The 14,652-nt window shown below is 53.4% G+C and overlaps 1 protein-coding gene across 6 annotated transcripts in view; it reads left to right on the top strand.

Moving 5' to 3' along the window:
* The window catches only part of GLI3 (GLI family zinc finger 3), a 281,330-nt gene extending 272,639 nt beyond the window's left edge, over positions 1-8,691 (top strand). For 5 of the 6 annotated variants that reach the window (XM_058725474.1, XM_058725476.1, XM_058725477.1 and 2 more), the window contains 2 exons: positions 1,671-2,001; positions 3,000-8,691. In XM_058725474.1, the coding sequence (XP_058581457.1) occupies positions 1,671-2,001; positions 3,000-5,305 (2,637 nt within the window). In that variant the 3' untranslated portion in view covers positions 5,306-8,691. The remainder of the gene's footprint in view (positions 1-1,670; positions 2,002-2,999) is intronic. The other variant, XM_058725475.1, reaches the window with a different exon arrangement.
* Positions 8,692-14,652: the final 5,961 nt, after the last annotated feature.

The raw sequence follows: 14,652 nt of genomic DNA, 5'->3' as shown, positions 1-14,652 counted from the left end.
CGCACTCAGAGTGGACAGTCCAAGAGGAAAAGACCAAGAGAACTCTGGATGCTCCAAGTACCTTGGGAAGGAGCAGGTGGCCCGGCACTCCCAAGATTCTGAGGAAGCAAAACTCAAGCGAGGCTTCACGAACTCATGATCCCATTTGTGTGTCTCACTTTGCTCTGCTTGGTTGCCCAGGACAAACTTCGTGTATCACATGGCACTCACTTAGAAAGTGTTCATTTGCTTGGGTGTATGTGCTGTGGTTGCAGAGCGAGTGTTAACGGGTTCTACTGAGAAGCCCTCTGTCTAAAACCCCTTCCCGACGGTACCGTGCAGCCCACCTGGGGCAGTAGGTGTCTGTCACTGAGTGTGTGTGTGTGTGTGTGTGTGTAGTTCTCTCTCCCTGGAGGATTTGCTCTTCCGGCTGCTGTCAGGCTCCAGTTTGTAGAGTAATGGTGGAGGAAGGCACTGTGGAAGAATGGAACTAGCCCCCAGCTGGGAGTCTAGGCTGGTCACACCATTGACTTTGTGACTTTGTGACCCTGGTCAGTCACTGAACTTCTCTGAACGAATATCACTTTTCTTATCAACACAAAAGGGGTGATACTGTGTATCAACCAGGGCACTGGTGGGATTTTAGATAGAGCAGACTGCTCCTTGAGGGCCATTTTATATGGTGCTCCCCAGACCTGAGGACAGTCAGCTTTCTGCTCCCCAGCTCCAGGAGCTCCAGGGTGGGGGGGGGGGGGGTGTCCTCTCCCTGACTGAGAACCAGTGGACTAGATCAAGTTTCTGTCTAGTTGCAGAATTGTCTTCCACAGTCCACGCGGTTGGGGGCGGGGAGACGTTGCCTGATTCTCCTAGAGAAATGCCAAGGCACTTTCGATCATTCCCCAGACTCAGATGGCTGTAACTTGCAGCCTTTCAAGCCCCCCACCCCCACCACCCCTCCGGGTACAGCCGAAGCTAAGTGATGGAGGTTGTGCCTCCTACAGCTGCCTTTACCCACAGCCTGGTTGGGGTTCTACAGAGCAGTCAGGTACGCACAGAAAGAGGCAGAGGTCACAGAGAGCTTGGGGAACCATCCCTGAATAGCTCAGAGAGGGTCTCGTGTGCTGCTGGTGCTCAGCTTCCACGTATGCTGTAGCCAAGCAGTATGAACCTCTGGGCCAAAGCCACCTGGGATAATAAGACCAGCTGATGCTCTCAGAGCCAATCAGTAAATGTTTCCCAGGTCTTTTTATATTTCGTGTGCTTTCCAGGCCTCACAATTCCCACAACGGTCCCGAAGATAAGGAAGACATCCCCCTTTTAAAAGGGATAAGGAAACTGAGGTTCAGAGTGACCAAGTATTTTGCCCGGAGGATAAAGTCAGGTCGTACAAGCGGGATTGCACCTGAGGGAGTGTTTGCAGAGCTGGCCTCTGGGGCGGGATTCCACAAGTGGAGGTGGTGCCAGTCACGCCCCGTGCAGCAAGCCCCGCTTCCATCGCCCCCACTGCACATCCGCCTGGCATTCCATCAGTCTCTGTGGTCGAGGGAAGCCGCCTGCCTTCACCAGCACGTAGTTCTTCTCATGCAACCCGCTGAGCTCCCTGCGGGGCTAGGTCTGCATGAGCTCTCATTCCCAGCTCCCTTTCCTTTTTCCTTCGCGGTGACGTTTCTCTGCTTTCCTCTCGACCCCAGCAGACATCTCAGCCAAGCCCTGGTGGTCAGTCTTCATGCAGCAGCCAACAGTCCCCCATCAGCAACTATTCCAACAGTGGGCTCGAGCTTCCTCTGACCGACGGCGGGGGTGTGGGAGACCTCGGGGCCATCGACGAAACCCCAATCATGGACTCGACCATTTCCACTGCCACCACGGCCCTCGCTTTGCAAGCCAGGAGGAATCCGGCAGGGACCAAATGGATGGAACACGTAAAACTAGAAAGGCTCAAACAAGTGAATGGAATACTGCCACGACTGAACCCCATTCTACCCCCCAAAGCCCCTGCAGTCTCTCCTCTCATAGGAAACGGTGAGTTCCGTGTCCTACCTCACGTCAGCTCAGGGCTGTCTGTTCTTTTCTGTACAAACCAGTGTGAGAGGAACCAGGCTTGATGTGTGTTGGCATGTCCCCTGGTCCTCAAATTATACTGTCACCATATGTACGTGCCAGGGTTGCCTTTCTGGGGAGTCCATATTTTAAAAACAGGTAATAAGGGGATGATCCCGAAACAGAAAGTAGCACACAGGATGATAATACTGTGTGCATGACTACCGTTCTGATGGTGAAATTGTAGCTGTTAGACCAGGGTGGGGAGATCCCTGCAACAAAGACATTTGGGGTTAGCATTGCCATCTGGTTTCCAGTCTACAGTTGGGAGTTCCACAGCCACCTTTTTTCTTTTTAATGTTTATTTATTTTTAAGAGAGACAGAGACAGTATGAGTGGGAGCTGGGCAGAGAGACGGAGATACAGAAGCCAAAGTAGGTTCCAGCCTCTGAACTGTCAGCACGGAGCCGGATGTGGGGCTGGAACTCACGTACCATGAGATCATGACCTGAGCTGAAGTCAGGCGCTTAACCTACTGAGCCACCCAGGTGACCCAGTTCAGCAGCCACCTTGATTTGACGTTTCAAGGGAAGCCAGGCAGCCTTTTGCACTGGCAGGCCCATGTCAGGTTTCGCTCCTGAGATTGCACCGAATACCGGGGCCATATCCTAAAGGGGGAACCTCCCCACCCACCAGCTCAGGCAGACTCCCCCTTCTCAGGATGTCCGAGGAAGCCCTCCAGTCCATATGACACTCCTGGAATGGCCTTGGCCTTGCCTGTAACCCAGGCACTGTGTGCACATCCCAGGACTCTTCATCTTGCCCTAGACCTCCACGTGTGAAGCCGCTTAACTGATCCAGGGTGATTTTACTGTTTTGTCTAAGCCGGGGGTCGACCAGCTTTCCCGCCGACTTGTAATCCTGGGGCCTGTTCCACGTCACCCTGAAACGAATCCGTGTTTCCCACCCTTCCTCCGCAGGCACTCAGCCCAGTACCAGCTGCAGTTTGGGCGGGCCCATGACTCTGCTCCCGAACAGAAGCGACCTTTCTGGTGTGGACATCACCATGCTGAACATGCTCAACCGGAGGGACAGCAGCACCAGCACCATCAGCTCCGCCTACCTGAGCAGCCGGCGCTCCTCGGGCATCTCCCCCTGCTTCTCCAGCCGCAGGTCCAGCGAGGCGTCCCAGGCCGAGGGCCGGCCCCAGAACGTGAGCGTGGCTGACTCGTACGACCCCATCTCCACGGACGCGTCGCGCAGGTCCAGCGAGGCCAGCCAGTGCGAGGGCCTGCCCAGCCTGCTCAGCCTCACGCCTGCGCAGCAGTACCGGCTGAAAGCCAAGTACGCGGCGGCCACGGGCGGGCCGCCCCCCACGCCGCTGCCCAACATGGAGAGGATGAGCCTGAAGACCCGGATGGCCCTGCTCGGCGACGGCAGGGAGCCCGCGGGGGCCCTGCCCCCCGTCCACCCTCCGCGGAGGTGTAGCGACGGGGGCGCCCACGGGTCGGGCCGCCGCCCTCTACTGCCCCCGGACGTGCTGGGCAACGGCGTGAGGAGGGCCAGCGACCCGGTGAGGACGGTCTCCGAGAGCCTCTCCCTGCCCCGCGTGCAGCGGTTCAGCAGCCTCCACGGCTTCGACCCCCCGGGTTTGCCCCCATCCCTGGACAAGCGGAACTTAGTGCTTCAGAACTACACTCGGCCCGAGGGCGGCCCGCCCCGCCACTTCCTGCCGTCTCCCTGCCCTCCGAGCATCACTGAGAACATCACCCTGGAGTCCCTGACCGTGGACGCCGACGTGAACCTGAACGATGAGGATTTCTTGCCCGATGACGTGGTGCAGTATTTGAATTCCCAGAACCAAGCGGGATACGAGCAGCACTTCCAAAGCGCCGTCTCTGACGACGGCAAAGTGCCCCCCGGGCCCGGCTTGGGGAGCGGGCCCGGGGACTTTGAGCCTCCGGGGCTGCCCGACGGCCACGCCGGCCAGCAGTACCGCCGGCTGGAGCAGCCCTGCACCGAAGCCAGCAAATCCGACCTGCCCATTCAGTGGAACGAAGTCAGCTCCGGCAGCGCCGACCTGTGCTCCTCCAAGCTGAAATGCGGCCCGCGGCCCGCGGCGCCGCAGCCGCGAACCTTCGGCCTCTACGGCAACCCGGGCGCGCACCCACAGGATGCCTTGAGGAGCGGAGCTGGCCCAGCCGGGGCCTACCAGAGCCTCGCAGAGCCCGGCAGCTCCTACGGCGGCCCCGAGCACAGCGGAAACGCCTTGCACGCACAGCCCTACAAGGCCCAGCAGTACGGGAACTGCCTCAACAGGCAGCCGGGGGCGCCCGGCTTGCCGGATGGCGTCTGCGGGGCCGGGATTCCAGCGGCAAAGCTGAAAAGCACCTCAGCGCAGGGAAGCGGGAGCCAGCCAGAGTTTGGCCTGTCGCCGGGGGTGCCCGGCGAGTCCGCGGGAGCCGCGGTGAGTGGCATGGCCACCCAAGACCTGGTGGGACAAGGGTACCTGGCCCATCAGCTCCTCAGCGACAGCGTGCACCACCCAGGGGCCGGCCGCGGCGCTCAGCAGATGCTAGGGCAGGTTAGTGCTACCTCACACCTCAATGTCTATCAAGGGCCGGAGAGCGGCCTGCCGGGGCCTCCCTGCATTGGCAGCCAGCCGGCAGGCTTGGCGGCCGCCAGGGGCTACCAGCCGTGTGCCGGCTACGGGGGCGGCAGGCGCCAGGCTGCGCTGAGGGGCAGCCTCTCTCTGCAGCAGGGACAGCTCAGTGACACAAGTCAGACCTGCAAGGTGAACGGCATCAAGACGGAGATGCAAGGGCAGCCCCATCAGCTGTGTTCTAACGTGCAGGGTTACTCTGGTCAGTTCTATGACCAACCCGTTGGCTTCGGTCAGCACGACATGAAGACTGGTTCCTTCTCCATCTCGGAAGCCAACTGCCTACTACAGGGGGCCAGCGCCGAAAACTCTGAATTACTTTCCCCGGGTGCTAACCAGGTGACCAGCACGGTTGACGGCCTTGACGGCCATGACCTGGAAGGGGTGCAGATTGATTTTGACGCCATCATAGACGACGGGGACCACGCCAGCCTGATGTCAGGAGCCCTGAGCCCCAGCATCATTCAGAACCTTTCCCTTTCCTCCTCCCGCCTCACAACGCCCCGCGCGTCCCTCCCGCTGCCCGCGCTGTCCGTGAGCACCACCAACATGGCCATTGGGGACATGAGCTCCTTGCTGACCTCCCTCGCGGAAGAAAGCAAATTCCTTGCGGTTATGCAATAGGGCGTTAGGGGAGAAGGCTGCCAACCAACGTGAAACTTTAGGAGTTTAAAAGATTAAATGGACTCAGTTTTTTTTGTTTTTTGGGGGGTTTTTTTGCTGTTTTTTTGGTTTTGTTTTGTTTTGTTTTTAGTTCTGTATGTATTTTAGCAATCTCATCTCACCTAACTGGGATGTGTTTCAAGTATATTCCTTTTATGGAAAAGGACTCTGAACAACCCTAAAGTATTCTAGGGAGAAACTGTCTTCCATTTCAGTTTTGAATCAGTATTGTTACACTAGAACCATCCTCTTTTTTTTTTTTAAACTATAAGCCCATCCCCCTTTCTAGTAAACCAGTGTAAATGTGCGATGTGCATGTTCTCATTTCTTTTCAAAGAGAGGTCAGACGAAAGGATTTGATATGTTTCTCTGTTACTCAAAGGAAATAGGAGTTGGTGTGCTTTTTGACCGAGGGGTGACGCTTCCAGCTTTCCAAATTTCCCTTTACATGTGCTCTGTGTTTGTTTTTGGTTTTTTGGAGGGTTTTCGTTTTGTTTTGTTTTTGTTTTTGGTAATTCCCACACTGGGCACAAGAATCGGAATAAGGATAGTGAGTTTAAGAATCTCTGGTGGGGGCGCTGTAGCAGAGATAACCGATTTTTTTTTACCTGCTCCCCCTCCTCGCCCCCCCCCCCCCCCCCCCCGCCCCAGTTCAGGTCAGGGCATGCTTTCGACACTTGCACACAGCGGGAATTTGGGGCTCTGGCAGATGAACTAGTTTGTTCACGGTTGGGGTTTAGAATTCTCCTGTCCGTGAGTGCACTCAGGGCAGGTACGTCTACACGCTCAACTCCTCGGTTATCTGTCTTGCTTTTTCTCCCTCCGTCCCCACGACCGTTCGATGCTGTTCCGCGCTCCAGGGAGAGAGGGGAAGGGCCACGAGTTTGCTACTTGCATCTGTCCCGACGAGAAGTTAGGTAGATTGTAGAGTGAAGCTACTGGGTAGAAATAGTTGGGGGAACATTTGTGGGTTTGCTGTATTTGTTAATGATAGTTCCATCTCTTTACCCATCATCATAGGTAACTGAGAATTGATTATATATAGTTCCAAGTATATAGGTATTGAAACAACCCAGCAGCCGCCTATGTCATTGCCATATATTAATTCCACTGTAGTGAAGGAGTATTTCTATTCTAAGTGCCCTATTTTAAGGGACTGGTAAAACTTAGTTGTGAAAGAAAAAGCTCACATATGATGACCTTTGGAATAAATCCCTTTAACAATTGTTGGTGTTTAAGAGCACTGGGGAGGACGGTTAGTAGCTGTGTGGATGGATGCCTTTTCTTACACCCAGTCTATTAAACGATGCATCCATTTAAGAAGTTAAATGTTCTATGCAGTTAGTCCTGAATGTGGACTTAATTTGTACTTTCGTTTTGGATTAAAACATTTTAAAGACTAAAAGGAGTACAGCTACTTCCCATGTGCAGTCGATACACATAAAAGACATACTATGTGTGCACAGAGTACATGGATTATCCAGCATTTCACATTTACAAATATGTAAACTATTAATAATAAAATATTAACACCTCAGACTACCTGCTCCTTTTTTCCCATTGACCCTGGAGTTGGATTTATCCAGAGTGATTCATGAGTCAATTGGGTGGCTCTTCCCCTTTATTCCTGCCATTTGAATTAGTATTAGACAAAGTCAAGTCAAATAAAATAATAGGTCATAGGAAAACAAAATGTTAGATCCAGCCCATTTTTCTCACGTTTGTGTTCTCTCATTTGGACCAAGAATCTCAGCGTGGAGGTAAACGTGCCCTTTGGGACTTTGTGGCTAACAAAGTTGGGTTTGCTTTCAATTGGATGTTCCCTGAAATCAAGAGGGGTGTTGAGACTTTTCCCGCCCACAGCCAGCACCTGCTTTTAGGTCAAAGGATGCATCTGCTGTGGAACAGAGCCCCAGAGCAAAAGACGGCTACTGATCTGAGCTCAGTGGAGTGGAGTCTACCAAGTTCCAACAGAAAAGAGCCAGGCTTTTTCCTCACACAGGTCAGGATCCGGTCACAAAATCAGTGATCCATTCCCCGAGTCTCCTTTTTCCACAAACCCGAGCCTCTCCAGGTCTTGATCTTACATGCTCTCACGGTTTGGTCTGACCCCCGTCCTCCCTCTGTCTCAAAGCTTGGGTCCTGGGCGTTCTCCCGTCTCCTGAGTGAGGACAGCGGGTCCCTGGCACCACACGGCCCTCCCCAGTAAAATTCCCAGAGGCGACCTCCATTTCTCAGTTACCATCGTTTCCTACGTCACCCTCGTCCTTCGTGGAAGGATGGACGGCAGCTGGGTGAGGACCATTGTCATCTTGTGCCTCTGTTCTCCTTCACCTCTTCTTTTCCTACTTTTACCTTCTACCCTTAGATTTGCAGGAGATACCCTTGCTTCAGCTCCACATTTGGCTTCTCTCCATGGAAATCTCAGAAAGAGGGGGACGAGGGGAGAGGGAGGAAGAAGGCATACTTTTCCGGGAGTGCAGTCATGCTGGACAGTAAGTGGAAGGAGGGTCTGTCGGGGCCACGTACAAGTCTGTGGACTTGGCGTCAGCTGGGACAGGACCCACCCCAGCCTCCAACCTTCTCTCTGCTTTCCTGCCCCACGCGTTGAGGGAGACAGCAGCAACTGCCTAGTTTCACATCCTGCCTTTCAGTGCAGGCTCGTACATGGTCCTCCTGTTGAACATCTGTGTTCACCATAGTTTCACAGGTTAAACCATTCCGTGTTCTTTTCTGGAGAGCTGACGAGACTGCACCCTGCTCCTCATATATTGGCTCATCCTCTCGAGCCGCAGTTGTGATTCTTGCGATGTATGTGCCTTATTTTATGTTAATCTCGTCGATGCGAGGGACCAGTTGGTGTCGCCCGATGGATGGACCGGGCCTCCGGGCCGCGCGCTCCCCGGCCGGCCGTGAGCACACGATTGTAGCCGAGTCTGAGCTGTCTCGTAACCCGGTTTCCCGTGTTGTTTTGAACTGATGGAGGATGTTCTCTTCTGACAAGTTACCGTTGTGTATCCTGCAAACGTGTAAAATAAGATACAAGTTCATTTTTTTCGCCTTTTTTAGATTTTTAAAAGAATAAAATGTGTAATCCTTTTTTAAAAGAAAACACCTGTAAATACATTTAAGGATTGTAGGCGTAGTGTTCGGATGTGGCCGGCCCGGGGCCGTCTCGGATCAGCCTGCAGCCGTGCGGTGAGGCCCCCAAGCCCACCTCATGCCCAGGGCTGCGGTCCCGCCACGCGTGGACTCTACTTTTGCTTTCAGAACCACCTACTCCTTTTGTAACAAAAAGAAAGAACCATGTTTCTTACAATGTCAATAAAAAGCGCTTTGTACTGAAATTGTTCCAGGGTCGTTCATTTGATCCGTAGCTGAAGGGAGAGCGGCTTCCCTGGGAAGGATCCAGAGCTTGTGTTTGGACCCAGACCCTACCCACCCCCACTCCCACCCCGCCCCCCCACACACAGACAAGCTGAGTGCGCATCTGTCCTGAGACTCCCATTCTTCCTCCCCAAATTGGGGTGCTGATGCACCTGCCGGTGGGGACGTCCGTGAGGGTGCCTACCTGGGAGGCACGCCGGTTACAACCATAATCGTTTTGCTTCATTTTATCCCTTCATCAGACTCTGGGGAAGGATGCGAATAAGGTTCAATGTCTAACAACTGAACTGGTTTCTCTTTTATAAGTGATCCTCTCTCTTCAAGGGATATAGGGGATAATGCACGTGGCCCCTGAGCACACGCTTGTAGGTACGTCAGCAAGTCCCCAGGGGACTTCCATCCTGTGGGAGACCCAGGTGTCCCGCCCCATCTCCCAGCAGGGATTCTGCAGTCATAGGGACTCTTTGAGCTTTCCTAATTCACAAGGGAAGACTTCTCTCATGAGCCCCGATGTCTTTGCTTCCATAACTAGAGCCCTCACGTAAGGCATCCACATGAATACAAGAAAAAATAAAAAAAGAATTTGTTCTCCACTTTCAGTAAAAAATCATTGGCTTACAAAGCCGTATGCTGTGGAGGTCAAGGTAAAGTACGACACACAAGGTTTATAGACAGGACAGGAGGAAAATGGGGTTCCCGAGGAATGGGGCACATGCCATAGATTCAGTTCATGTGAGCGGGCAGTCGGGTGCAGTTCAAGGCTTTGTTTAAAGAAAACACCTTCTGCTGGGGGTGCCTGGGTGTTTCAGTGGAGCATCCAACTTCGGCTCAGGTCATGACCTCACGGTTCGTGAATTCGAGCCCCGCGTCGGGCTCTGTGCTGACAGCTCGGAGCCTGGAGCCTGTTTCACATTCTGTGTCTCCCTCTTTTTCTGCCCCTTCCCGCTCACACTCTGTCTCTCTCTCTCTCAAAAATAAATAAACATTAAAAAATTAAAAGAAAAACCCACCTCCCACGTAGACTCAGAAGCAGAGTTTGAGGTGAAATGGTAGGGGTGCAATCTATTCGGCATTTCATAAAAGTTTAGGTAATTTGGGGAACTCAAAGATGTTCTGTATTACCCAAAGGAGAATTTAATAAGAGAATGCTAGAATAGATGGAACAATTAATCCACTGCCAAATTATCTTATTCATCCTTTTCTCCTCTGTTTTTTTTTTCCTTTTCTGGGCAGCTTTCCACCTTTGGTTTTACTTCATAATGGACTTACTATTCGAAGGATAATCTGGGCCCATCTTTCTGTTAATATTAGCTTAAAAAAAAATCTCACTTTACCAACGTAGACCTAGATCATGCCTCCTCTACCTAGTTATTCAACCTCTTTATACTTTTCAGAAATAGTAATTGAATCTAAACTGTTTTTTGGCTTTTTAAAATTTCCCCAGCATTATGTGGCCACAGGCATGATTAGCCCAGCAGAGGTGTGGGATCCTGGGTTCTATACATCGTCTCACCTGAACCGGAATCTTCCGCTTCCCCTGCGGTTTCCACCCTTCCCTCTCGACACCCACTGGCAGGTTATGAGGGTCCCTGCTTTCAGATGACATACATTCTATCTGGGGATATGATGCTGGCAGTAGTTACACATCCCGCTAATTCACAGTGTTGCCTGGATGCCTAAGACTCTATTCAGACTCCTCGACAGGGACCTGAGATAGGGAGGTGAACAAAGCACCGTGAGCCTGTAGGCATCTAGCCCAGTGGGAGGGACAGACAAGCACAGAGTACCCGGTGGAAGATGATCAGAGGGCATTTGGTGGGTCATTCATTGTCCATCTGAAGGGCATGTGACATGGCTTCTCAACCTCTGTATTGTTGCCGTTGTGCATCGGGTAGCCTTTGTGGGGGAACGGTCCCGCATGGCGTAGGACGTTCAGTGGATTCCAGGCCACTGCCCACTAGACGCCAGGAGCATCCACTCTTGCTTGTGACAACCAAAAGTGTCTCCAGACATTGCCCTATGCTCTCTGTGGAGAAAATGGTTCCAGGTTGAGAGGGAATGAAGGTACAAGGACAGACATGCTGCAGGCAGGTGTCCAGACTCGGGAGCGTCTGGTACACAGGTGACAGATGAAGCAAATGGTGAAGAGTACCATGGCCAGGTGTAGGTGGGGTAGGTTGAAGAACGAGCCCCATGGGCCAAGAGGAGGGGTAGGCACATGGGAAGGAGGGTGGCAGGGGAAGAGAGGAAGGTTGGATGGCAGGAGACAGCAGGGGTGGTCTAGAAACAGGAAGGCAAATATCAGGAGGCCAATGTTGCCAAAACAACACGTAGGTCAAGGAAAACGTGGACTGGAAAATACTGGGGCTGGGAGCTAGGACGTTCTGGGTGACCACGGGAAGTGCTTTTCAGTGGAATGGTTGGGAACAGAAACCAGATGACAACAGCTGAGGGACAAAAAATGTGTTACAAAGGGGAATTTGGTGGCCTCTTTCGAGTAGCATGCCACATTTCATCACATCCAAGATGGCCACCTAGACGAAGACACATGTTGCTCTGTGTCTCCAGGAAGAAAGAGAAAGCACTGTGATTAAGTGACAGGATGCTTCCATCCTCTATACAACATGTTACAGCATTAGTGGTGTTACTGAGGTGGGAGAAATCAGAGTATGAAATATGCTACTTCTAAGGGAAAGGAAAGACACGGTGGGTCAAGGAGAGGAGGAAAGTTGGATTTTTCTTGTGATTGTTCCCCTCCCTCCCTTCCCCTCCCCTGCCCTTCCCTCCCTCTCTCTCTCCCTCCGTTCCTTCCTTCCTTCCTGCCTTCCTGCCTTCCTGCCTTCCTGCCTTCCTTCCATCCGTCATATAAGAAGCTTAACTGTGTCCATCCTCCAGTAAAAAAGAGGCAGAAGAGAGAAAGGGGTTGACGTTACAGTGAACAGACAAGCCTCAAAAACAACTGGCTCACGGGACAGATGCCTGCCCTCCTGGGAGATAAGAGGTGACAAGGACGAGGGCAGGTTTCGACAGATGTGTGGAATGGAATTTGCTGGGGACAAGACTGGAGTGGGAAATTATTTTGATCTTCTCAGGGAAAATGATTTCTAAGACCACCTTCTGGCAGCGTATGACAGGCGGCATGTGGGAGAGTGGGGAGGGGAGGAGGTGTCTTTGGACTCACACGGGGCCCAGAGCTGCTCTGCTCCGGGGAAGCAGGAGAGGGGAGAGAGGGGCCGAGGGGGGCTCTGCACAATCCGCTCCCAGATTCCCCCCCCACACCCGCTCCCCTGGGAGGCTGACCCCATCCCCACCTTGCAAAGGCAGAGCACGCCTCAGGCAATGATGGTGCCCAGGACGCACAGGGAGGGCTTGCCATCCCTGGCTCTTCACCAGGTAAGCAAGGAACTTTCCACGGAATCCCCCAGTTAATAGTGCATAGGGGTGAACTTCCTTTCGTGCGACAGGACCGTTTTAAGAAAGTAAAGCTGATTCCCCACCCGCTGCAGCCCTGCAGGTCCAGCCCACACATCGGCTGAGCCTGCCCAGGCCTTCGCCAGGTGAGAGGGACAGGCAGCCCTGGCAGGCTGGAAGGAGCAGGGGCATCGCTGGGGCACAGGCCACCTTGCCTGAGGGCCCTTCCCCGGGCCAGAGGCCTGCTGCAGACGTGGTCCAGCCTGGCCAAGCTGCGGGAGGGAAGCGTGTGTGGCTTTTCTCTTCCTGCACCGCTGATGTCTAGTTAAGATGCTTGCTCAAGCTCCATCCAGAGGATCCCCTAGTCGCCCCAGGTAGAGGCAGCTAAAACCCTGTCCTATCTCCGCTTTTGAAAAAGGTCTAGCCTTGGAACGTGTGCCTCTGATGCCAGTGGTACAAAGGGTATGGCAGGGGTCACCTCCCTCCCAGCGCTGCAGCCCCGAGCCATTGAAATGAAACCTCGGCTAAGCATTTGCTAGTATGTATGACCTGGCGCGCTCCTGGTGTCCCGCTCGTGCACCGACCAAGCCGCCGGAGGTTGCGTGAGATGGAAGTGTGCCTTCTCTGAGGGCAGCTGAGGGGAATGCGGGGAAAGGACCAAGTGGTGCGCTCCTTTGCTGGGCCCGCCTGCCAGAACACCCCCAGCCCCACCCCCTGCCTTCCTGCACGGGCCTCTAAGGAGAGGGGAACCAGAAAGCTTGCCCTGCCTGGTGAGCAGCCAGCCCTGCACCGTTTGAATTCTGCAGGTCTCCAGATCTGTGTTGTTCCCCTGGGGCTGGGAAGCCTTCCGTGCTCAGAAGTTCAAGGGCCCCACGTGATCCCCGCTCAGAAGTTGGGCTGCGGATCCTCTGAGCTGGCAGACACAGGCCCCCGGCCCTCGGGGCTTGCAAGGGGCCAACAGCACTGCGGAGGTGTGATTCACTTCGTTCCCAGAGGAAAAGGAGGCAGCCAGCTGGCCGAGGATTACTGAACAGCCAGGCCAAGGAGTTCCGTTGCTGAGGTGGAAGCCAGCCAGGGCTCTGGGGGAGAAGGGAGGGAGCCGAGCTGCTCTCCTGACCACCAAGATGAGGGGTCTGCGGCCATGTCCCCGGTGAGCCAACGCAAGAAATACCTGCATTTTCATTGGAGGCTGATTCTAAACCTCCAAATGCTCACCCAAAACATACCCGGACGTATTGCCCAGAGATAATTTTTAATAAGCGGTAAACTTGGTAGACAAGAAAAATCACATTGGCCGAAGGACAAATGGAAAATCCCAGCGTGTCTTCCTTGAGTCATGGCTCCGGGACTGTCCACGGTCCCCTGACTGAGAGACTGCTTCCCCCTGTTTCTGTCTCAGGCTCTCGGGCCGGCTGTCAGTTACAGATTCACTGCAGGGCCAGTGTCCACCCCGCTAGTCTTAAGAAACTGGCTGCTCCATGAACCCAGAGCCCTGGATGCCTCCCATTTGACCCTCATCCTTCCAAAGATGACGTCATGAAGCATCACGATGAGTATTTCCCCTGAAGTTCACGCAAAGAACAAAAGCCACAGTTCCCATTGAGGCTCCCTCCCCCTTCTCCTTGAGCTTAGATAAATGTGGCACTTGAGGTCACAGGTAACCGTGTGACCTCTATCACTCACCCTCCTCTGCAGAGGAGCACCAAACAACGCGCTCTTTCAAGTCTCTCAGAGGCATTTGGGAGAAGAACGGACCGACATTCCATTGACCTACAAGACAGAAGGTCAGGGAACAACCTTTCTGCGGGTTGCCTTGACCCACAGTGTTCTCTTTTGCTGTGCAGGTTTAGGGGATTTCGTATCACTTCCCACTGTTCTGACTAGGCACGGGGCAGCTCCCAACATGGCGGCCGTCCAGCTCATTTGAAATGCATTCTGAAGCTATTGTACATCAAGTGGATTTAACATTCAGCCAAAAGGAAGGTTTTTTTTGAAAATAAGCTGATTTTAATCCATCCTTGCCAGCCACGTGCACTAGAATTCCAGCTTCCTTCAGACATAGGGTTGCCCCCTTATCAAAGAAGGAGCGTGAGGTGGGGGGAAGGGAAGGCATGTTCTGACGCCATCCCCAGCTGGTGTCCTGAGATGTAGTTCTGGCCCTTTCTACCTGGACAGCGGTGCTGGTGCAGATCCCACGAGTTAAGGGCTGTGACTTTCGCGGAACTGCTCCCACTTCAGAAGCCAGCCACAAGTTTGGGGTTCCCCAGGCCACCCCATACTCTGACTGAGTGCCTACAAATTGAGGTGTTTCCATGACCCCTCAGGTCCATACAATTTTCTAGAATGACTCACAAATGCTTATGTTTATAGTTTTATTATGAAAGACACAGTTCAGCACCCAGCCAAATGAATGCATACATAGGGACAAAGTCTGGGAGGGTTCTTGGCCCCCATGTTGTGCAGTCAGGGTCTGTCACCTTCACCCTGACGTGTGCTCACCAATCAGGAGT

The sequence above is a fragment of the Neofelis nebulosa genome, chromosome 4, assembly GCF_028018385.1.
Source record: "Neofelis nebulosa isolate mNeoNeb1 chromosome 4, mNeoNeb1.pri, whole genome shotgun sequence".
Taxonomy (NCBI): Eukaryota; Metazoa; Chordata; class Mammalia; order Carnivora; family Felidae; genus Neofelis; species Neofelis nebulosa.
Note: the sequence above shows the minus strand (reverse complement) of the source record. Positions and strands in the feature narration are given on the sequence as shown.